This window comes from Scyliorhinus torazame, chromosome 18 (assembly GCF_047496885.1).
Source record: "Scyliorhinus torazame isolate Kashiwa2021f chromosome 18, sScyTor2.1, whole genome shotgun sequence".
NCBI classification, from domain to species: domain Eukaryota; kingdom Metazoa; phylum Chordata; class Chondrichthyes; order Carcharhiniformes; family Scyliorhinidae; genus Scyliorhinus; species Scyliorhinus torazame.
The window spans coordinates 78,014,408-78,037,581 of NC_092724.1; the positions used below are offsets into that span (position 1 = coordinate 78,014,408).

The following is a 23,174-nucleotide window of genomic DNA, read 5'->3' on the forward strand; positions in this document are numbered from 1 at the left end:
GCACTGTAAATTCAATGATAATCTATGATTAATCTAGGACAAAGGTTCGGCACAACATCGTGGGCCGAAGGGCCTGTTCTGTGCTGTATTTTCTATGTTCTATGTTCTAGCTCCCTCGCCTTGGAGACCTTGGGCGAGTGCCGTTCAGTGCTGTTCCTCACAAATGGGGTAGCTGATTAAAAACAGAGATGAGAAATTATTTCTCTCAAAGGGTCATGAATCTGTAGACTTCACCGCCCCAGAGCTAAACTCCAGTCAGGCTGAGAGTTGTATGGTCTCGAAGCTGTAATGCATCATCTTTAGTCCAACTTCTTGAGGGCACCAATCAGAAATGGAAGAAGTGTGGGAAAAGGAAAAAAGTCACATTAGGAGTGAGCTTTGCTCTGTATCTAACCCCGTGCTGTACCTGTCCTTGGAGTGTTTGATGGGGGCAATGTAGAGGGAACATCACTCTGTATCTAACTCTGTGCCAGACCTGTCCTGGGAGTATTTGATGGGGACAGTGTAGAGGGAGCTTTACTCTGTTCTAACCCCGTGCTGTACCTGTCCTGGGAGTGTTTGATGGGGACAGTGTAGAGGGAAGTTTACTCTGTATCTAACCCCGTGCTGTACCTGTCCTGGAAGTGTTTGATGGGAAAGCGTAGCGGGAGCTTTACTCTGTATCTAACCCCATGCTGTACCTGTCCAGGGACTGTTTGATGGGGATAGTATAGAGGGAGCTTTACTCTGTATCTAACTCCGTGCTGTACCTGTCCTGGGACTGTTTGATGGGGACAGTATAGTGGGAGCTTTACTCTGTATCTAACCCCATGCTTTAACATAGAATTTACAGTGCAGAAGGAGGCCATTCGGCCCATCGAGACTGCACCGGCTCTTGGAAAGAGCACCCTACCCAAGGTCAACACCTTCACCCGATCCCCATAACCCAGTAACCCCACTCAACACTAAGGGCAATTTTGGACACTAAGGGCGATTTATCATGGCCAATCCACCTAACCTACACATCTTTGGACTGTGGGAGGAAACCGGAGCACCCGGAGGAAACCCACACACACACGGGGAGGATGTGCAGACTCGCACAGACAGTGACCCAAGCCGGAATCGAACTTGGGACCCTGGAGCTGTGAAGCAATTGTGCTATCCACAATGCTACCGTGCTGCCTGTCCAGGGACTGTTTGATGGGGATAGTATAGAGGGAGCTTTATTCTGTATCTAATACCATGCTGTACCTGTCCTGGGAATGTTTGAATTGGAAAGTGTCCTATACGTAGACATAGATTTTTTACGTACAACATACAGTGCCATTCAGCCCATTGAGTCTGCACCCACCCGCTTAAGCTTAAGCCCTCACTTCCACCCTATCCCTGTAACCCCTCCTAACCTTTTTGGACACTAAGGGCAATTTAGCATGTCCAAAAATCTCCAACAGTAATGTCCATTTTTTTCATTGAGTATGAGAAACCAGGACAGTAAGAGCAGGAATTTTGCAGCTTGTCAAATTGCCCAATGTTGGACCTTTGCTGTTGTCCACCTTTTGCTGTTTGTTTGTCACTGACTGGCATCTTCTCTCTCACCAGTCTATCTCTGAAGTGAATGCGTGTGTGACCAAAGCAACTACCATGGAAAGTTCAGCAAAGGATGATTACAAGATCCAGTCATTTGATGCAGACACACAACAGCTGCTGAAAACAGCTCTGAAAGGTAAACGTATGAAACGGTGAGAGTGATAGAAAATTCTGGCTTTTAGTTTCCTCTCATCCCTCCCCGACTGGTGTGTGCAGCTTTCCTAGGGCACCAGCTGCTCTCTGACAACTTCACACAAGTGGTCACTCAGAGAGCAGAAGCCTATATGATGAAGTGTCGCTGGGCTTTTGGAACAGAGGAGGCATTACAACCTGAACGGTACGGTCTCTGAACTGAAATGGCCTCCTTCTGTGCCGTGACGATTCTGTGATTGTACATATTTGCTAACATGGTGTCTTCCTGATCCTTGGAGCTCAGTTCCACAGAGAGTAATGTCTGCCACTCTGACCAGGATGACTGAATATGGATGCCCCTCACTGCTGGGCAACTCAGTGAGTCTCTTGTTTTCAGGGGGGCTGGGGTTGGGAGACTGCCTGATGCTATGTCTGTATCAGTAAATGTGGTCCAGGGGCTGACACCCACTGAGCTCCCACCTCTAACCAGATGCAGCAAACTCTGAATCAGCTCCTGTGTTGGGGCTATGGGGGTTCAGGGCTGTGGAACAGACACCTGTTTACCAGAGGCAGCACACTGATGGGACTGAACAGGTGAGATGCAGGGAAAAATGTTCCCGATGTTGGCGACGTCCAGAACTCAGGGTCACAGCCTAAGAATAAGGGCAGTACGAAGTCTTACAACACCAGGTTAAAGTCCAACAGGTTTGTTTCTATGTCACTAGCTTTCGGAGCGCTGCTCCTTCCTCAGGTGAATGAAGAGGTCTGTTCCAGAAACACATATATAGACAAATTCAAAGATGCCAAACAATGCTTGGAATGCGAGCATTAGCAGGTGATTAAATCTTTACAGATCCAGAGATGGGGTAACCTCAGGTTAAAGAGGTGTGAATTGTACCAAGCCAGGACAGTTGGTAGGATTTCGCAGGCCAGATGGTGGGGGATGAATGTAATGCGACATGAATCCCAGGTCCCGGTTGAGGCCGCACTCATGTGTGCGGAACTTGGCTATATGTTTCTGCTCGGCGATTCTGCGTTGTCGCGGGTCCTGAAGGCCGCCTTGGAGAACGCTTACCCGGAGATCAGAGGCTGAATGCCCTTGACTGCTGAAGTGTTCCCCGACTGGAAGGGAACATTCCTGCCTGGTGATTGTTGCGCGAAGTCCGTTCATTCGTTGTCGCAGCGTCTGCATGGTCTCGCCAATGTACCACGCTTCGGGACATCCTTTCCTGCAGCGTAGACAACGTTGGCCGAGTCGCACGAGTATGTACCGCGTACCTGGTGGGTGGTGTTCTCACGTGTAATAGTGGTATCCATGTCGATGATCTGGCACGTCTTGCAGAGATTGCCATGACAGGGTTGTGTGGTGTCGTGGTCACTGTTCTGAAGTTTGCTGCAAACAATGGTTCGTTTGAGGTTGCGCGGTTGTTTGAAGGCAAGTAGTGGGGGTGTGGGGATGACCTTGGCAAGATGTTCATCGTCATCAATGACGTGTTGAAGGCTGTGAAGAAGATGACGTAGTTTCTGCGCTTCAGGGAAGTACTGGACGACGAAGGGTATTCTGTCGGTTGTGTCCCATGTTTGTCTTCTGAGGAGGTCGGTCCGGTTTTTCGCTGTGGCGCGTTGGAACTGTCGATCGATGAGTCGAGTGCCATATCCCGTTCGTACGAGGGCATCTTTCAACGTCTGTAGATGTCTGTTACGCTCCTCCTCGTCTGAGCAGATCCTGTGTATACGGAGCGCTTGTCCATAGGGGATGGCTTCTTTAATGTGTTTAGGGTGGAAGCTGTAGAAGTGGAGCATCATGAGGTTATCCGTAGGTTTGCGGTAAAGCGAAGTGCTGAGGTGACCGTCCTTGATGGAGACGAGTGTGTCCAAGAATGCAACTGATTTTGGAGAGTAGTCCATGGTGAGTCTGATGGTTGGATGGAACTTATTAATGTCATTGTGTAGTCGTTTCAGTGATTCTTCGCCGTGGGTCCAAAGGAAAAAAATGTCATCGGTGTATCTGGTGTATAACATCGGTTGAAGGTCCTGTGCGGTGAGTAGGTCCTGTTCAAACTTGTGCATGAAGATGTTGGCGTATTGGGGTGCGAATTTGGTCCCCATGGCTGTTCCGTGCGTCTGGATGAAGAACTTGTTGTCGAAGGTGAAGACGTTGTGATCCAGAATGAAGCGGATGAGTTGCAGAATTGCGTCTGGAGATTGGCAGTTGTCGGTGTTGAGTACTGAGGCTGTTGCAGCAATGCCGTCATCATGGGGGATGCTGGTGTAGAGTGCCGAGACGTCCATTGTGACGAGGAATGTTCCTGGTTCAACTGGTCCATGGGTGCTGAATTTCTGTAGGAAGTCCGTCGTGTCGCGACAGAAGCTGGGTGTACCTTGTACGATGGGTTTCAAGATGCCCTCGATGTGGCCAGAGGTTCTCACACCACCCACCAGGTACGCGGTACATACTCGTGCGACTCGGCCAATGTTGTCTACCTCATTCGCTGCAGGAAAGGATGTCCCGAAGCGTGGTACATTGGCGAGACCATGCAGACGCTGCGACAACGAATGAACGGGCATCGCGCAACAATCACCAGGCAGGAATGTTCCCTTCCAGTCGGGGAACACTTCAGCAGTCAAGGGCATTCAGCCTCTGATCTCCGGGTAAGCGTTCTCCAAGGCGGCCTTCAGGACCCGCGACAACGCAGAATCGCCGAGCAGAAACATATAGCCAAGTTCCGCACACATGAGTGCGGCCTCAACCGGGACCTGGGATTCATGTCGCATTACATTCATCCCCCACCATCTGGCCTGCGAAATCCTACCAACTGTCCTGGCTTGGTACAATTCACACCTCTTTAACCTGAGGTTACCCCATCTCTGGATCTGTAAAGATTTAATCACCTGCTAATGCTCGCATTCCAAGCATTGTTTGGCATCTTTGAATTTGTCTATATATGTGTTTCTGGAACAGACCTCTTCATTCACCTGAGGAAGGAGCAGCGCTCCGAAAGCTAGTGACATAGAAACAAACCTGTTGGACTTTAACCTGGTGTTGTAAGACTTCGTACTGCCCTTATTCTTAGGCTGTGACCCTGAGTTCTGGACGTCGCCAACATCGGGAACATTTTTCCCTGCATCTCACCTGTTCAGTCCCATCAGGATTTTATATGTTTCTATAAGATCCCCTCTCATTCTTCTAAACTCCAGTGAACACAAGCCCAGTCGATTCAGTCTTTCTTCATATGTCAGTCCTGCCATCCCGGGAATTAGTCTGGACACCCTCAATAGCAAGAATGTTCTTCCTCAAACGAGATCAAAACTGCACACAATGAAGGTGCGGCCTCACCAAGTCTCTGTATAACTGCAGCAAGACATCCCTACTCCCTATCTGTTTTTCCACTTGGCGCCAACCTCTGCCCATGACGGAAAAACTGCAGCAGGGATATGAAGAGGCCCTTAAGAAGCCATTAATTGGCGACATAAGGGCCTAAATTTGTCCACAGCTGACAGGGCCACCCGACCTCTCCCTCCTCACAAATAAAATTGATGTGTGAGCAGCGCCAGTGGTATTAATCCCACCCATCTGCTAACCAGACCCTGTGAGATGCAGTGGGGGGAGAGGGGCAAAATTCAGCTCCATGTTTCTAGATTCAATAGTAACTTTCAAAGGGCATTGGATATTGAGGAGGAATTTGCAGCACTTTGGAGAAGGATCATTGTGCCGTGGGAATACTCAGATAGCTTCTAATCAGCTGGCACAGTGACCTCCTTCTGCGCTGTATCATTTTGAAGCTGGACTAGAGTAAATATGGGATAATAGATCTGTATTGTGAGATGCCGACTGGAATTTCATGGAATTTACAGTGCAGAAGGTGACCATTCGGACCATTGAGTCTGCACCAGCTCTTGGAAAGAGCACCCTACCCAAGCCCACACCTCTAACCCCATAACCCAGTACCTCACCCAACACTAAGGGCAATTTTGGACACTGGGGGCAATTTAGCATGGCCAATCCATCTATGGACTGGGAGAAAACCGGAGCACCCGGAGGAAATCCATGCAGATATGGGGAGAATGTGCAGACTCCACACAGACAGTGACCCAAGCCAGGAATCGAACCTGGGACCCTGAAACCGTGAAGCAACTGTGCTACCGTGCTGCCCAGGAGTGTAAAGATTGTGCTGCTCTTGTGTACCCCTCAGTGTCTGAGTGAAGAGTGTCTCTATCTGGGAGGAACATCTCAGAAGGAATGTTAAAAGCTTCTGTGATTCTTGTTTCACAGAACCTGCCTCAGTGGACCTGGAGAAGGTAGCCTCTGTGATAATCGAACAATCCATGAAAGACCTGGTGTTCAGTAAAGAAGCCGGCCGTATTTGCTACACTATAGTACAGGTACAGTGTAGAACTATGGTAGATATACCCCTCCCTCACACTTACTGCATGGGGCTCAGAGAGCCCAAAGTCCCAATTGACTCGGGTGACACTAGAAGAAATGCCCATGTTGGCATTTATCTACCATACAAATGGTTTAAATCACTTTTAGCTGCCCTGTTCATATCAACTCATTCTCTTCCGATCAGGCCCGTATGGCTCCAAAATCCCACAGCCGCTATTCTGAAGAAGAGAAGGGGAGTTTGTTCCAGGGACCTGGGCAATATTTGGCCCACAATCATCAACACAAAACTTGTTATCTGGTCATTATCACACTGCTGTTGTGGGATCTTGCGCTGCACAAATTGGCTGTCATGTTTCCAAAATTACAACAGTGACTGTACTTCAAAATGTGCTTCATTGGTTGCAAAACGTTTTGGAACGTCCTGCTGTATAAATAGAAATATTTATCTTCCTTCCCCTCTCAAAGAACAAAAAACAAAGAAAAGTACAGCACAGGAACAGGCCCTTCTGCCCTCCAAGCCTGCGCCGACCATGCTGCCCGTCTAAACTAAAATCTTCTACACTTCCGGGGTCCGTATCCCTCTATTCCCATCCTAAAAGAACGTTCCCCCTCTCGTTCCCCATCTCATTTTTTCCCTTTAATTTCCTACTTAATTTTCTCCCCCTCTTGTTCATTTTTCAATCATCCACCTATCCTGTCTAACATTGAATGTTGACGTAATTTTTGCCACACCCTGGGAGACAGTTCCACAGCCTTGCCGTGCTCTCTGTGTGAAGAACATTTTCCTGTTCTCTGTTCTACATCTCTGACATTTAACTTTGTAACTGGTCGCTTCTCCCAGACTCCTCAACTACTAGATAGAGCCTCCTTCTATCCAGCCTGCCCGACCACTCAGAATTTTAAATATTTCAGCCATATCGCTCCATTTTGCATTGTTCTAACAATTTAGTATCAAGTCTCACTCTGTCTCACTGTGGCCGATTGTCACTCAATTCAGTTCTTCTTTCTTCCCAATAATTTCATGTGGCTTCTTCAAATCACAGTGCTTTTTAATTAATTATTTAGATTGCTTGAATCTCCTTTACGTACAAACCCTACAATCAACATGGGAATGTAGATCCTAACAAGGTTTGTCGCCAGGCCCAAGAGGTGACAGCCCCTGTTGCCCAGCTGCCTTCCTATTGGTTGCTTGTGTAGGCCAGAGATGTGGAGTTAGACTGGATTCTGCTCTTACCTCAGTGCAGGCCGGACCCCAGGGTCAGGTTCGCTGCCTTTACCGGCTGGATCCCAGGATCAGGCTCACTGCCTCAGTCCAGACCAGACCCCAGGATCAGGCTCTCTATGTCAGTACAGACCAGACCCCAGGATCAGGCTCTCTGCCTCAGTTCCAGGGCCGGCTAGACCTCAGGGTCAGGTTTGTTTATTCTTTCTTATCTCTAGGCGGAGAACAAGCAGAGTGGAAACAGCAACTTCAGACGTAACATCCTGACCCGCCTGCAGCAGGAATTCCTGTTGAAGGAGCAGCTTCGAGAGCGCTCGGTGAATGATTGGGTTTGTCTGGTCACCTTCATCTGCAACATTTTTGATTACCTGAAGGTGAGTAACACCTCCCATTACCTCAGGGCTTGGGCCACGACCTGGGAGATTGTCGAGGCAGCAGCTAATAATACTTATCTAGTTAAACCCCCCCCATGTCAAGTTTTTTTATAATAATACAGTCTGTTACACATCTCCATGAAAATAACTTAGTTATAAACCTCCCTTCTATTGCATGCCCCATTCAGTATAACACTCACTCTGGTTCTGTTACTGGCAAACATGATTTTTTTAAGCTGGTTGATATAGTGTGAAAGACTCTGCCAATAGATGAAGCTGAGGCAGAGCAGATTGTACATTTCAAGATGTTTTGATTTTAAAAATGTGATCGGAATACCCTGGTGTCCAGATTTTCCTTTTCAACATGGCCTACTCAGGCCCCGTGTGTGCTGGTTTCAGAGTGACAGGAGGAGAATGTCAGGTTTCCATGGTTTGAAAGGGAGAGGGAGAGCAGCCTGGAACCTGACCATGAATTTATTGTCTAGCCGTTCTCGCTGGTCCTTGCTATCCATTCATTCTGATCACACCACTGCCAAGCATCATGATTGGAGGTGCTATATAAATGTAGCTGGTTACTGAGTGTAAGTGCATTTCCGATCTCCTCACCTCCCTGGAGAGGTTAATCCTGATGTTAGTCACTCAGGGCTGTAATCATCTGCCATTTCGGGTAGACAACAGATTGACAGTATGAAGAAAAGGCAGTGGGAAATATGCTGGGTTTGCAAATGCCCCCTCCTCCGTCCTGCCCATCCCCAATGAAGTCATCAACAGATGCTGCAACAGGTCAGGTGGCACTCCCTGCATTGAACCCTAACCAAATTGTGTTTGTGCCCGGGATGGGTCATTGCTTCCAGTTTTGGAATGGAGTTGCTGTGAAGATGGATCGGCCGTGTGTTAACTCCTGTTCTCTATTTCAGGTGAATAACATGCCCATGATGGCGCTGGTTAACCCCGTGTATGATTGTTTGATGCGTCTCACCCATCCTGATTCACTGCAGAACGAAGAGGAGGTGAGGAGGAGCCCTGATTCCCTGTCGCTGTCTGTAGATACTCTGATTATCTGGGCCTTGTATCCCTACCTTTCTCAATGACCTCAGCTTCTATTTCTTCTTGTTTTTATGTCGATTCTCTATATTTTTCATTCTCGTCATACATCCTTTCATTTCTCTCCTCTTGGATTCTCTGCCCTCCCAAATCCCTATTGTAGCCCTTTGGTACTGCTCAACCCTTGTTACCTTTGCCACTGACTCCCTGTGAGATAAGCTGACAGTTTTTCTCTGCTCCTCTCGGTATTCTCCAAAGGGCTCATCAAGGTACCTGTGCTACCTCTGCATGAGCAGCAACATCAACATTCCCATCTCACCCTATCATCTGCCTATTGGCCCAGTGTACCCACTGGGGAATAATCTTGATATCATTCTCCCTGTCCAATTCACCTTTCCAGTGCCTATCCTGTAGACTCTGCCAGTCGATCAACTCTCAATACCCCTCCATGCATCTCCCTCCAAAATATCCGTTTACTTGTGAACAAGGCCCGCGCCATCCAGAAACGTCTTGTGGATGATTGCATCAACATTGTGGTTTTGATAAAGAAAGCCTGAGACCTTCTTAACTAAAGCCTCTCTGTCTGGCTATACCCTTCACCACTGGCTCTGTCAGGATCATTGCCATGACGCTGATCACCAAATCACACCTTGGCTAGTTCCCCTAACCTTCTGGCACTTTTACCTCCTTTGAACATCTCATCTTGTTCTAACCTCTCATTAAAAATTCTTATTTCCTCCCACTCACACCCAAGCCATTTTTCTCACCACCATTTCTTCATCACTTTCCTCCCTCAGCCCCTGCACCCAGCATCATCTTTCATTCATTCTTGGGATGCGGCTGTTACTGGTGAGACCAGCATTTGTTGCGCATACCAAGTTGGTCTTGAGAAGGTGGTGCTGAGTCGCCATCTGAACTGCTGCGAACCCTGTGGTGTTCATACACCCACAGTGCTGAATCTTGCTGAAAGGTTGATTGGTTGGCAGGTCAACTCTGATTGGCTGAGGCGGTGCCAAGGAGATTGAAATGGGGAACTATAGGCTCCCCAAGGTCCCCTGAATTCAAAAATGGTGCAGCAAGGCTTAAACATATTCCATTTGTTTGTAAAGAACAGGTACTTGCTTGGAGTAAGGGTATGTTGTGAGCTTGACTACGATAGTGATGTTTAAGGGGCATCTTGACAAATACATGAATAGGTTGGGAATAGAGGGATATGGACCCTGGAAGTGTAGACGATTTTAGTTTAGACGGGCAGCATTGTTGGCGCAGGCTTGGAGGGCCGAAGGGCCTGTTCCTGTGCTGTACTTTTCTTTGTTCTTTGTTTGTTCTTTGACAGATTGCCTTAAATTGGTTGTTAGTGTAGCTGTGAGTGCACATAGGATTATTCATAAGTGCTATCCCATTGTGGAATTACAACTAACAGTAGACAATTTTGGGTTTTGCAAGGGTGGGTTGGTTGAGTACGGTCTGTACTCTGCTTATTGCGAACAATTGAAAAGAACATATTGATTGATTTCATTAGCCAATCAATGGGATGTAAGCCTATGTTGCAATGAAGAACAAAGAACAATACAGCACAGGAACAGGCCATTCGTCCCTCCAAGCCTGTACTGGTCAAGATACCAACCTTTGCCAAAACCCTCAGCATTTCCTTGTGCCGTATCCCATGATATCCATCCAGCCGTTAATGTGTCTGCTTCCACAACCTCCCCTGGCAATGCGTTCCAGGCACACACCACCCTCTGCGTAAAAAAAATGCCTCACACATCTCTAAACTTTGCCCCATGGTCCTTAAACCTATGCCCCTTAGTGACTGACCCCTCCACCTTGGGAAAGAGTGCCTGCCTATACACTCTATCCATGCCCTTCATAATCTTGTAGACCTCTATCAGATCACCCCTCAACCTCCGTCTTTCTAATGAAAACAATCCGAGTCTATTCAGCCTCTCCACAGAGCTAACACCCTTCAGACCTCCTGTAAACCTCCTCTGCACCCTCTCCAAAGCCTCCACATCCTTCTGGTAGTGTGGCGACCAGACTTGTGAGCAATATTCCAATTGCAGCCTGACTGAATCTTGTAGCACGACTTGCCAGTTTTTATAGTCAATGCCCCGTCCAATGAAGGCAAGCATTCCGTATGCTTTCTTGACTACGTTGTCCTCTTGTGTTTCCACCATCAAAGATCTGTGGACCTGCACGCCCAGATCTCTCTGACTTTCTATATTCCTAAGAGTTTTGCCATTTACGGTATATTTCCCCTCTATGTTAGACCTACCAAAATGCATTACCTCACATTGTCCATTATAAACTCCATTTGCCATTTCTGTGCCCAACTCTCCAACCTATCTATGTCCTGCGGAACTCTGACAATCCTCAACACTAACTGCCACTCCACCAACCTTGGTGTCATCCCCGAACTTACTAATCAGACTGGCGAAATTTTCCTTCAAATCGTTTACGTACACTACAAACAACAGAGGCCCCAACACAGATCACAGTGGAACACCACTAGTCACAACCTTCCATTCTTAAAAACACCCTTCTACTCTACCCTTTGCTTTCTGTGACCGAGCCAGTTCTGTATCCATCTTACCACCTCACCTCTGATGCCGTGCGACTTTACATTTTGTACCAGTCTGCCATGAGGCACCTTTACTGAAGTCAGTAAACAACATCCACTGCCCTCCCCTCATCAATCATCTTTGTCACCCCCTCAAAAAACTCGATCAAGTTAGTGAGGCACGACCTCCCCTTCACAAAACCATGCTGACTATCGCTTATGAGTCCATTTGTTTCTAAATGGGTATAAATCCTGTCCCTGAGAATTCTCTCCAATAATTTATCTACTACCGACGTGAGGCTCTTCGGCCTATAGTTTCCTGGATTATCCCTGCTACCTTTCTTAAACAGCAGTACCACATTAGCTATTCTCCAGTCCTCTGGGATCTCGCCTGTAGCCAATGAGGATACAACAATGTCAGTTAAGGCCTCAGCAATTTCCTCCCTTGCTTCCCTCAGTATTCTGGGGTAAATCCCATCCAGCCCAGGAGTCTTTTCTATTTTAATATCTTTTAAAATACCCAATAACTCCTCCTTTTCGATGTTAACATGATCCAGACTGTCCACACACCCTACCAAGAATTACCTTCCACAAAATCCCTTTTTTTGGAGAACACTGATGCAAAGTATTCATTTACTACCTCGCCCATTTCCTCTGGCTGTTGAGCCAGAGATTCCTCCCACTGTCCTTAAGTGGTCCAATCCTTTCCCTGGCCACCTTCTTGCTTTTTACATATGAATGAAAAGCTTTGGGATTCACCTTAAAGGATTAAAGGATTATCCTACTTGCCAAGGATATTTCATGACCCCTCCTAGACCTCCTAATTTCCCGCTTCAGTACTTTCCTACTTTCTTTGTACTCCAAGGGTGTTGACTGTCCCCACCCTTCTAGACCGTACAAAAGTCTCCTTTTTCTTTTTGACGAGGTTCACAATATCCCTCGTTATCCAAGGTTGAAATTCATACATAATATTGCTCAATTGTTGTGGTGGGCAGAATGTTGTTTTGGACTAACAGCAGCTCCTCTGCTGTTAGTTCTGGACAACACTCAAGAAACTCATTGGCCTTTTGACATGGGCTAATCTGCTTATCCCAATTTATACGAAAGTTAAAATCACCCATTCTGGACTCTGCCTCTTCTCCATGCTTGTGTAATCTCCACATTTATATAATCTACCACTTCATAGCTGCTATAATGTGTCCAAACACAACTCCCAACACTGTCTTAAATCCTTTTCTATTTTCTAATTCAACCCGGAAAGTTTCTGCTACCTGCTTCCTGTTGTGTTAATCACCCTGAGGTAACACGGACTGCAACTGGATGCAGTTGTACTTGAAAGTAGACTCCAAACTTTGATGTTAGTTCAATACGCTTTATTGAACTTGTTAAGCAGTGCACACAGTTCGCTGTGGGTTTGACACTCTACTAATCTAATTGTGCTAACAGACCAGCTCTGAGCCACGTGTAGAAGGTGCTAACTGATATATACACCCTGACTGTCACTCCAGTTGTCACCAGTGGAAAGAGGCAGAGTGTTGATGCCTCCTGTGTTTTATACCCTCAATCCCCACCTTAGAACATAGAACATAGAACGATACAGCGCAGTACAGGCCCTTCGGCCCACAATGTTGCACCGACATGGGAAGTCAAAAAACAAAAGCCATCTAACCTGCACTATGCCATTATCATCCATATGCTTATCCAATAAACTTTTAAATGCCCTCAATGTTGGCGAGTTCACTACTGTTGCAGGTAGGGCATTCCACGGCCTCACCACTCTTTGCGTAAAGAACCTACCTCTGACCTCTGTCCTATATCTATTACCCCTCAGTTTAAGGCTATGTCCCCTCATGCTAGCCATTTCCATCCGCGGGAGAAGGCTCTCACTGTCCACCCTATCTAACCCCCTGATCATTTTGTATGCCTCTATTAAGTCTCCTCTTAACCTTCTTCTCTAACGAAAACAACCTCAAGTCCAACAGCCTTTCCTCATAAGATTTTCCCTCCATACCAGGCAACATCCTGGTCAATCTCCTCTGCACCCGCTCCAAAGCCTCCACGTCCTTCCTATAATGCGGTGACCAGAACTGTATGCAATCCTCCAAATGCGGCCGTACCAGAGTTTTGTACAGCTGCAACATGACCTCATGACTCCGGATCTCAATCCCTCTACCAATAAAGGCCAACACTCCATAGGCCTTCTTCCCAACCCTATCAACCTGGGTGGCAACTTTCAGGGATCTATGTACATGGACACCTAGATCCCTCTGCTCGTCCACACTTCCAAGAACTTTACTATTAGCCAAATATTCCGCATTCCTGTTATTCCTTCCAAAGTGAATCACCTCACACTTCTCTACATTAAACTCCATTTGGCACCTCTCAGCCCAGCTCTGCAGCTTATCTATGTCCCTCTGTAACCTGCTACATCCTTCCGCACTGTCGACAACACCACCGACTTTAGTGTCTGCAAATTTACTCACCCACACTCCTCTAGGTCATTTATAAAAATGACAAACAGCAACGGCCCCAGAACAGATCCTTGTGGTACGCCACTTGTAACTGAACTCCATTCTGAACATTTCCCATCAACCACCACCCTCTGTCTTCTTTCAGCTAGCCAATTTCTGATCCACATCTCTAAATCACCCTCAATCCCCAGCCTCCGTATTTTCTGCAATAGCCTACCGTGGGGAACCTTATCAAACGCTTTACTGAAATCTATATACACCACATCAACTGCTCTACCCTCGTCTACCTGTTCAGTCACCTTCTCAAAGAACTCAATAAGGTTTGTGAGGCATGACCTACCCTTCACAAAACCATGCTGACTATCCCTGATCATATTATTCCTATCTAGATGATTATAAATCTTGTCTCTTATAATCCCCTCCAAGACTTTACCCACAACAGACGTGAGGCTTACCGGTCTATAGTTGCCGAGGTTGTCTCCACTCCCCTTCTTGAACAAAGGGACCACATTTGCTATCCTCCAGTCCTCTGGCTCTACTCCTGTAGCCAATGATGACATAAAAATCAAAGCCAAAGGCCCAGCAATCTCTTCCCTGGCTTCCCAGAGAATCCTAGGATAAATCCCATCAGGCCCCGGGGACTTACCTATTTTCAGCCTGTCCAGAATTGCCAACACCTCTTCCCTACGTACCTCAATGCCATCTATTCTAATAGCCTGGGTCTCAGCATTCTCCTCCACAACATTATCTTTTTCCTGAGTGAATACTGACGAAAAATATTCGTTTAGTATCTCGCCTATCTCTTCAGACTCCACACACAACTTCCCATCCCTGTCCTTGACTACTCTTACCCTACTCATTCTTTTATTCCTGACATACCTATAGAAAGCTTTTGGGTTTTCCTTGATCCTTCCTGCCAAATACTTCTCATGTCCCCTCCTTGCTCGTCTTAGCTCTCTCTTTAGATCCTTCCTCGCTACCTTGTAACTATCAAGCGCCCCAACTGAAACTTCACTCCTCATCTTCACATAGGCCTCCTTCTTCCTCTTAACAAGAGATTCCACTTCTTTGGTAAACCACGGTTCCCTCGCTCGACGCCTTCCTCCCTGCCTGACCGGTACGTACTTATCAAGAACACACAGTAGCTGTTCCTTAAACCAGCTCCACAGATCCAGTGTGCCCAACACTTGTAGCCTACTTCTCCAACCTATACACCCCCAAGTCTAATGGCATCATAATTGCCCTTCCCCCAGCTATAACTCTTGCCCTTTCCATCACTAACGTAAAGGTCACCGATTGTGGTCACTGTCCCCAAAGTGCTCATCTACCTCCAAATCTAACACCTGACCTGGTTCATTACCCAAAACCAAATCCAATGTGGCCTCTCCTCTTGTTGGCCTGTCAACATATTGTGTCAGGAAACCCTCCTGCACACATTGTACAAAAAACGACCCATCTAATGTACTCGAACTATATATTTTCCAGTCAATATTTGGAAAGTTAAAGTCTCCCATAATAACTACCCTGTTACTTTCGCTCTTATCCAGAATCATCTTCGCCATCCTTTCCTCTACATCCCTAGAACTATTTGGAGGCCTATAGAAAACTCCCAACATAGAACATAGAACATAGAAAATACAGCACAGAACAGGCCCTTCGGCCCACGATGTTGTGCCGAACCTTTGTCCTAGATTAATCATAGATTATCATTGAATTTACAGTGCAGAAGGAGGCCATTCGGCCCCCTGAGTCTGCACCGGCTCTTGGAAAGAGCACCCTACCCAAACTCAACACCTCCACCCAACACCAAGAGAAATTTTAGACACTAAGGGCAATTTATCATGGCCAATCCACCTACCCTGCACATCTTTGGACTGTGGGAGGAAACCGGAGCACCCGGAGGAAACCCATGCAGACACGGGGAGGACGTGCAGACTGCGCACAGACAGCGACCCAAGCCGGAATCGAACCTGGGACCCTGGAGCTGCGAAGCAACTGCGCTATCCACAATGCCACCGCGCTGCCTTTAAGAGCAAATAAATCTACACTATATCATTTTACCGTAATCCATGTACCTATCTAATAGCTGTTTGAAGGTCCCTAATGTTTCCGACTCAACTACTTCCACAGGCAGTGCATTCCATGCCCCCACTACTCTCTGGGTAAAGAACCTACCTCTGATATCCCTCCTATATCTTCCACCTTTCACCTTAAATTTATGTCCCCTTGTAATGGTTTGTTCCACCCGGGGAAAAAGTCTCCGACTGTCTACTCTATCTATTCCCCTGATCATCTTATAAACCTCTATCAAGTCGCCCCTCATCCTTCCCCGTTCTAATGAGAAAAGGCCTAGCACCCTCAACCTTTCCTCGTAAGACCTACTCTCCATTCCAGGTAACATCCTGGTAAATCTTCTTTGCACCTTTTCCAAACCTTCCACATCCTTCCTAAAATGAGGTGACCAGAACTGTACACAGTACTCCAAATGTGGCCTTACCAAAGTTTTGTACAGCTTTTGTACAAGTCTTGTATCATCACCTCACGGCTCTTAAATTCAATCCCTCTGTTAATGAACGCGAGCACACCATAGGCCTTCTTCACAGCTCTATCCACTTGAGTGGCAACTTTCAAAGATGAACAAACAGGGTGACCTCTCCTTTCCTGTTTCTAACCTCAGCCCATACTACCTCGGAAGAAGAGTCCCCATCCAGCATCCTCTCCGCCACCGTAATACTGTTTTTGACTAGCAGCGCCACACCTCCCCCTCTTTTGCCTCCTTCTCTGAGCTTACTAAAACACCTAAACCCCGGAACCTGCAACAACCATTCCTGTCCCTGCTCTATCCATGTCTCCGAAATGGCCACAACATCGAAGTCCCAGGTACCAACCCATGCTGCCAGTTCCCCTACCTTGTTTCGTATACTCCTGGCATTGAAGTAGACACACTTCAAACCACCTACCTGAACACTGGCCCCCTCCTGCGATGTCAATTCTGTGCTCCTGATCTCTATACTCTCAATCTCTCGTACCCTGAAACTACAATCCAGGTTCCCATGCCCCTGCTGTATTAGTTTAAACCCCCCCAAAGAGCACTAACAGATCTCCCCCCCCCCAGGATATTTGTGCCCCTCAGGTTCAGATGTAGACCATCCTGTCTGTAGAGGTCCCACCTTCCCCAGAAAGAGCCCCAGTTATCAAGAAATCTGAATCCCTCCCACCTGCACCATCCCTGTAGCCACGTGTTTAATTGCTCTCTCTCCCTATTACTCATCTCATTATCACGTGGCACGGGCAACAACCCAGAGATAACAACTCTGTTTGTTCTCGTTCTGAGCTTCCATCCTAGCTCCCTGAAAGCCTGCCTGACATCCTTGTCCCCTTTCCTACCTATGTCGTTAGTGCCAATGTGGACCACGACTTGGGGCTGCTCCCCCTCCCCCTTAAGGACCCGGAAAACACGATCCGAGACATCACATACCCTTGCACCTGGGAGGCAACATACCAAATGTGAGTCTCTCTCGCTCCCACAAAATCTCCTGTCTGTGCCCCTGACTATCGAGTCCCCAATTACTAATGCTCTGCTCCTCTCCCCCCTTCCCTTCTGAGCAACAGGGACAGACTCCGTGCCAGAGGCCCGTACCCCATGGCTTACCCCTGGTAATTCCCCCCCCCCCCAAGTATCCAAAGCGGTATACTTGTTACTCAGGGGAACGTCCGCAGGGGATCCCTGCACTGACTGCTTCTTCCCAGTCCCTCTTACAGTTACCCATCTATCTCCAATCTTTGGTGTAACTAATTCCCTGAAGCTGCTATCTATGACCCACTCTGCCTCTCGAATGATCTGAAGTTCATCCAACTCCAGCTCCAGTTCCCTAACTCGGTCTTGGAGGAGCTGGAGATGGCTGCATTTCCTGCAGGTAAAATCAGCAGGGACACTAACGGCATCCCTCACCTCAAACATCCTGCAGGAGGAACATTGCACTACCTTCCCTACCATCCCTCTAACCTCCAACCAAGATCTGGTTAATAAATAAATAAATTTTAAAAAAAAATATTTATATATAATAATAATATGGCACTTACCTCACACCAATGGGTCTTATTATTAGGTTAGAGGAGGAGGGTGGGAGACACTACACGTGTAGTGTCTCGGGTTTCCTCTCCACCAGAATTTATTGGTTGGGGCGTGGGCCTTCCCAGAAGTCCGCGGGTCAAACTTCCGGTTCCCGCCTTATATTAAAAATAAAATAAAAATAAAACAGAAAAGAACAGAAACGGGACCAGGTAAGTGTTTTTAAAGTAAAAACTTACCTCCCAGAAGTCCCTTGCGCCCCGCTCCCACCGAAATCCAAAGTGCTGCTCCTGCAAAGGTAAGGGTTTTTAAAGTAAAAACTTACCTCCCAGATGTCCCTTGCGTACCGCTCCCACCGAAATCCAAAGTGCTGCTCCTGCAAAGGTAAGGGTTTTTAAAGTAAAAACTTACCTCTCAGAAGGCCCCTGAGCACCGCCAAAATTCAAAGGGCTGCTCCTGCAAAGGTAAGGGTTTTTAAAGTAAAAACGTACCTCCCAGAAGTCCCTTGCGCACCGCTCCCGCCGAAATTCTAGTGTTCTGCCTGGTGATTGGTTGTGTTCTGTCCTGTGTGTTGATTGGCTGTACTGGGGTCTGTCACTGCCTGTCTGTATCTCATTATGTGCATGACACTTACATCCTTTTTTATAATTGAAATTATTTTATGCTTTATAATTATGGCTACTACTTTCCCTCTACTATTTTCCCTGACTTTGCTGCAGACCTTACAACCTGATATATTTAGTTCCCAATTCTGACTGTCTTGTATCCATGTCTCAGTCATGTCTACCTTGTCATATAAACTCTAAGTTGAATTTGTTGAATTTGTGTCTACAATTCATTCAATCTGTTCATTATCCTCCATTAATTTGTCTAATGAACACTTAGTTTGGCTTAAACATCTCCCGCTGTCCTAACGTTTACTCACATTTTAAAATTTATTTTTCCTGGTTTAATTACTTTATATTTTTTCATTTCCCCTGTACCACAATTACAATTATACAAAGTACAATTTCTACTTTCTACCTTTTCATTTTTTAGTTACACTACCTTTTCAAATTAATCCCTCTCTCCCCCACTCTAGATGGTCAGATTAGCTCTGTTTCTGCCTCTGTCTGTCCCCCACTCTTCTAGGTGGACTGCCTGGTGTTGCAGTTACATCGTATCGGGGAGCAGCTACAGAAGATGAATGCTCAGAGGATGGATGAACTCTTCTGCCAACTGCGAGATGGCTTCCTGCTGCTGCACCAGCCATCCTCGCTGTCCCGCCTACTGTTGTTGGAGATTATTGAGTTCCGTGCCGGGGGCTGGAAGATGTCTGAGAATGCTCAGAAATATTACTACAGTGAGGTGGCAGACTGAGGAGGATGTGGGAATTTGGGATGAGCGAGAGAAGGACCGAGCTGAGCCTTTTCTGCAACTGATATTTCAGCAAAGTGAAACCTTGCGTTGATTTTAAAGGTGACTGATGTATGGGAGACTCACCAGTGATGGTCCACATTGCGAATCATTGAAGCTTGAATTATTTTTTTGATAGAATTTTGATAATGTTGGAACCGATTATTGGAATAGGTGATTGGTACCAGTCTGCATCATGTGTGCTCCTGCCCAAAGATAAATTTTGTACCCCCAATGCTTGTTTTTAATATATCTATTTCTTGATAGCTGTTGGGACTCCCTGTTTGGCCGCTTTGCCATAGGAAATAACAGATGGACTATGCAGTGTTTGGTTTTTGGCCTGGTGAGGTGCTAGCACCAACAGTGCCTGTTTCCATAACACCATGAGGTGTAGCCTGTGGGGAGCTTGTATTGTGACAGTATTGGGCAATATTGCCCAGTTTCTGAGTAGGCAGGGGGTGCAATGACAATGTTCAGAATCATGAGCTGTCAACCAAAATATTCAAAATTCTTCATTCTTCCCTGCCACTGACCCTTTTTCATCTCCACTCCCCGTTTCCACATGACCCCATCGCCTGCTTCTGTCCTGATTGCAAAGTGCCAAGTGTAGCCCCAGGGCCCAGCAGCTTCTTTTTGGGGGAGTGTAGACACAGTCACAGACAGCTCACCCCATCACTCAGAATGATTGCCGCTGCAGCTCAGATGAAAGGGCTGATGCTGCAAGTGCTTAACATTAGTTACAGCTGATTGGTTTTGAGAAGTTTTGTCATAATAAAGGAGCTGGTTTGATTTTGAGGCCCTGGTAATCCTTCATTAACCGACCAGAGATCACAGCCTGAGAGAGGAGCCTGTTGAAGCTTGCTTGCCCATTCCAATCGATCATGGATATCTGCACATTAAGTTCATCTTACCCACCTGAGTTCTTGATCTTTAACCTAAGGCAAATCCAACAATCACCGTTTTGAAATTTTCTTTTTTTAAAATATTTTATTCAAGACATTTTCATACAAACAAACAAAAGCAGAAGAACAACCAAACAACTTTATAAATAATCAACACCCACTCCCCCCGCTCCCCTAATACCACCCGCTTCTCACATCCCCCATTCCCCACACTCCAATTCCCCCCCCCCTTGCTGACCCCTCAAAGCTCCATAAATAAATCAGTAAACGGCTTCCACTGAGTGAATCCATCCGCGACCCCCTCAGGATGAACCTGACCTTCTCCAGCCTCAGGAGCTTTCGGCGGCTCCGAGTCCCTCCATCAGAGCAAGCTCCATCCGGGCGATCAGGGAGGCAAAGGCCACAACGTCGGCCCCCCCCCCACCAGCAGGATTCCCGAATATCTGCACCATTAGACACGGGACTACCTCCACTCCCAGCACCTCAGACATTACGTCCGAGAACCCCTGCCAGAACCCCTTCAGCCGTGGACATGCGCAGAATATGTGGGCGTGATTTGCGGGCCCTCTAGCACCGCCCACACCAACCCTCTCACCCCTCAAAGAACCTACTCATTCTTGGCACCATCATATGAGCCGCATGTATTACTTTAAACTAAATGAGCTTAGCCTTGCACATGACGAGGACGCGTTCATCCTCTGCAAGGCCTCTGCCACACCTTCCCTCCTAGCTCCTCCTCCAACTTGTGTTTATGTCCCCCACCAGGGCCCCCTCCCTACAGACATCAAACACCTTCCTCCCCCCTATCTCATCCTTCGACAGCACCTTTCTTGCAACCCCAGGGGTGGCACGCCAGGAAAGAACGGCACCTCTCACAAAATCCTGGCCCTGCAGGTACCTAAATTAGTTCCCCCTGGGCAGCTCGTACTCCTTCTCCCGGTCCTCCAACCTCGCAAATTTACCCCGTATGAACAGATCACCAAATCGCTCAATCCTTTCTTGCCGCCACCCCCGAAACCTCACATCCAAGCCCCTCCCTGGCGCAAACCTAGGGTTGTAACAGATCGGTGCCTACACCGAGGCACCCTCCAGTCCCAAATGCTGCCTCCACACCCTTAGTGCCGGCACCACCACTGGCTCACTGAGTACCTGGCTGGCGAGAATGGCAGAGGCACTGACAACAAAGCCATTAAACTTCTTTTCCTACAAGATACCGCCTGCATCCGACTTCACGCTGACCCCTCCCCTTCGACCCATTTCCTAACCATAGCACTATTCGCCACCCAGTAGTAGTACATCATGTTCAGCAGCGCCAGCACCTGCCACACCCCACACCACGCTCCAGAAGAACCTTTCTGACCCGCGGGGTCTTGCCCTCCTACACAAACCTGGAGATCAGCACGTTAACTTTCTTCACAAAATGACTTCAGGATGAAAAGTGGGAGGTTCTGGGACACGGACAGAAACCTTGGCAGCACCGTCAATTTTAATGTCTGTATCCACCCTGCCAGCGATAGCGGCGACACATCCCACCTCTTAATATCCACTTTCATCTGCTCCACCAGCCGAGTGAGGCTCAATTTGTGCAGCTGTGCCCAGCCCCGGGTCAACTGGATATCCAAATGTCTAAAACTCGCCGCCGTCATTGTCCTGGACGGCAGCTCCTGTAACCTGCTCTCCTGCCCTCTAGTCTCAATGGGAAACGAACTCTTTCCCATATTCAACTTGTAGCTTGAAAATGGGCCAAATTCCTCTAAAATCCCCATAATGCTCCCGATACTGCCCACCGGGTACGAGATATATAACAGGTCGACCGCACACAATGTGACCCTGTGTTCAACCACCCACCCACTCAATCCCTCTCCAGTCCCTCTCCTCCCCAAGCGCCATTGCCAATGGCTCTATTGCCAAGGTGAAGACCAATGGGGAGAATGGGTACCCCTGCCTCATCTCCCAATGCAACCCAAAATACTCCAAACTCACTCGGTTCGTCCGCACACTTGGAGATGGCGCCTTATACAGCAGCCGGACCCAGTCCACAAACCCCTGTCCAAACCTGAACCACCCCAAAACCTCCAGCAGATACTCCCAGTCCACCCGATTGAATGCCTTCTCCGTGTCCACCACCACCACTGCCTCCACCTCCTGCCCCTCCGAAGCCATCATCATTACTTTAAGCAGCCTCCTCAAGTTCGCTGTCAACTGCCTCCCCTTCAGAAACCCTGTTTGATCCTTGCCTATCACCCCGGGACACAAGTCCTCGATACGCGAGGTCAACACTTTCGGCAACAGTTTGGCGTCTATATTCACTAACGATATTGGGTGGTACAACCCAACTGCTCTGGATCCTTATCCTTTTTTAATATCAGAGAAATGGAAGCCTGTGACAATGTAGGGGGAGAGTTCCCCCCTCTCCCTTGCTTCATTATACAGCCTCACCAGCAGTGCCCCAAATCTTTGTAAAACTGCACTGGGAAGCCGTCCGGACCCGGGGCCTTTGCTACCTCCATTTGGGGCCCCTAATCCCTGAACCAGCTTCTCCTCTACTTGAGGAAACTCCAGCCCGTCCAAAAAACGCCGCATCCCCTAACCTACTTCCCCCCCCGGCGAGTGTTCATATAGCCTTCTGTAGAACACCTCAAACACACCATTCACCCCCCCTCTGCGTCCATCATCACCTTACCCTTATCATCCCTAACTCTACCGATCCCTCTCTCTGCCTCTTGCTTTCTCAATTGGTGGGTCAAAGTCCTGCTCGCCTTCTCCCCATACTCATAAACTGCCCTCTGGCCCCCATAGCTGCCCCAGTGCCATCCCTGTAGACACCAGTCCAAACACCACCTGGAACCTCTGCCTCGCCTTCAATAACCCTGCCTCCAGGGCCACTGAAACAACATATGGAAAAGTAGGATCTGGTGGTGGGCAGGCAACTTTGCGCAGTGCCCTTCTGTTGTGCCTGCCAATGGAGCCATCAGCCATACTGCTATTTGTGATTTTTATCAATGACTTGGAGGAGGGGGCTGAAGGGTGGGTCAGTAAATTTGCCGAC

At 47.7% G+C, this 23,174-nt stretch overlaps 1 protein-coding gene across 2 annotated transcripts in view; it reads left to right on the plus strand.

Moving 5' to 3' along the window:
- Positions 1 to 19,487, plus strand: part of mif4gdb (MIF4G domain containing b) — a 41,511-nt gene extending 22,024 nt beyond the window's left edge. For both annotated transcript variants that reach the window (XM_072482947.1, XM_072482948.1), the window contains exons 2-6: positions 1,579 to 1,702; positions 5,972 to 6,081; positions 7,526 to 7,681; positions 8,599 to 8,691; positions 18,960 to 19,487. In XM_072482947.1, coding sequence (XP_072339048.1) covers positions 1,621 to 1,702; positions 5,972 to 6,081; positions 7,526 to 7,681; positions 8,599 to 8,691; positions 18,960 to 19,187 — 669 coding nt within the window. In that variant the 5' untranslated portion in view covers positions 1,579 to 1,620 and the 3' untranslated portion in view covers positions 19,188 to 19,487. The remainder of the gene's footprint in view (positions 1 to 1,578; positions 1,703 to 5,971; positions 6,082 to 7,525; positions 7,682 to 8,598; positions 8,692 to 18,959) is intronic.
- Positions 19,488 to 23,174: the final 3,687 nt, after the last annotated feature.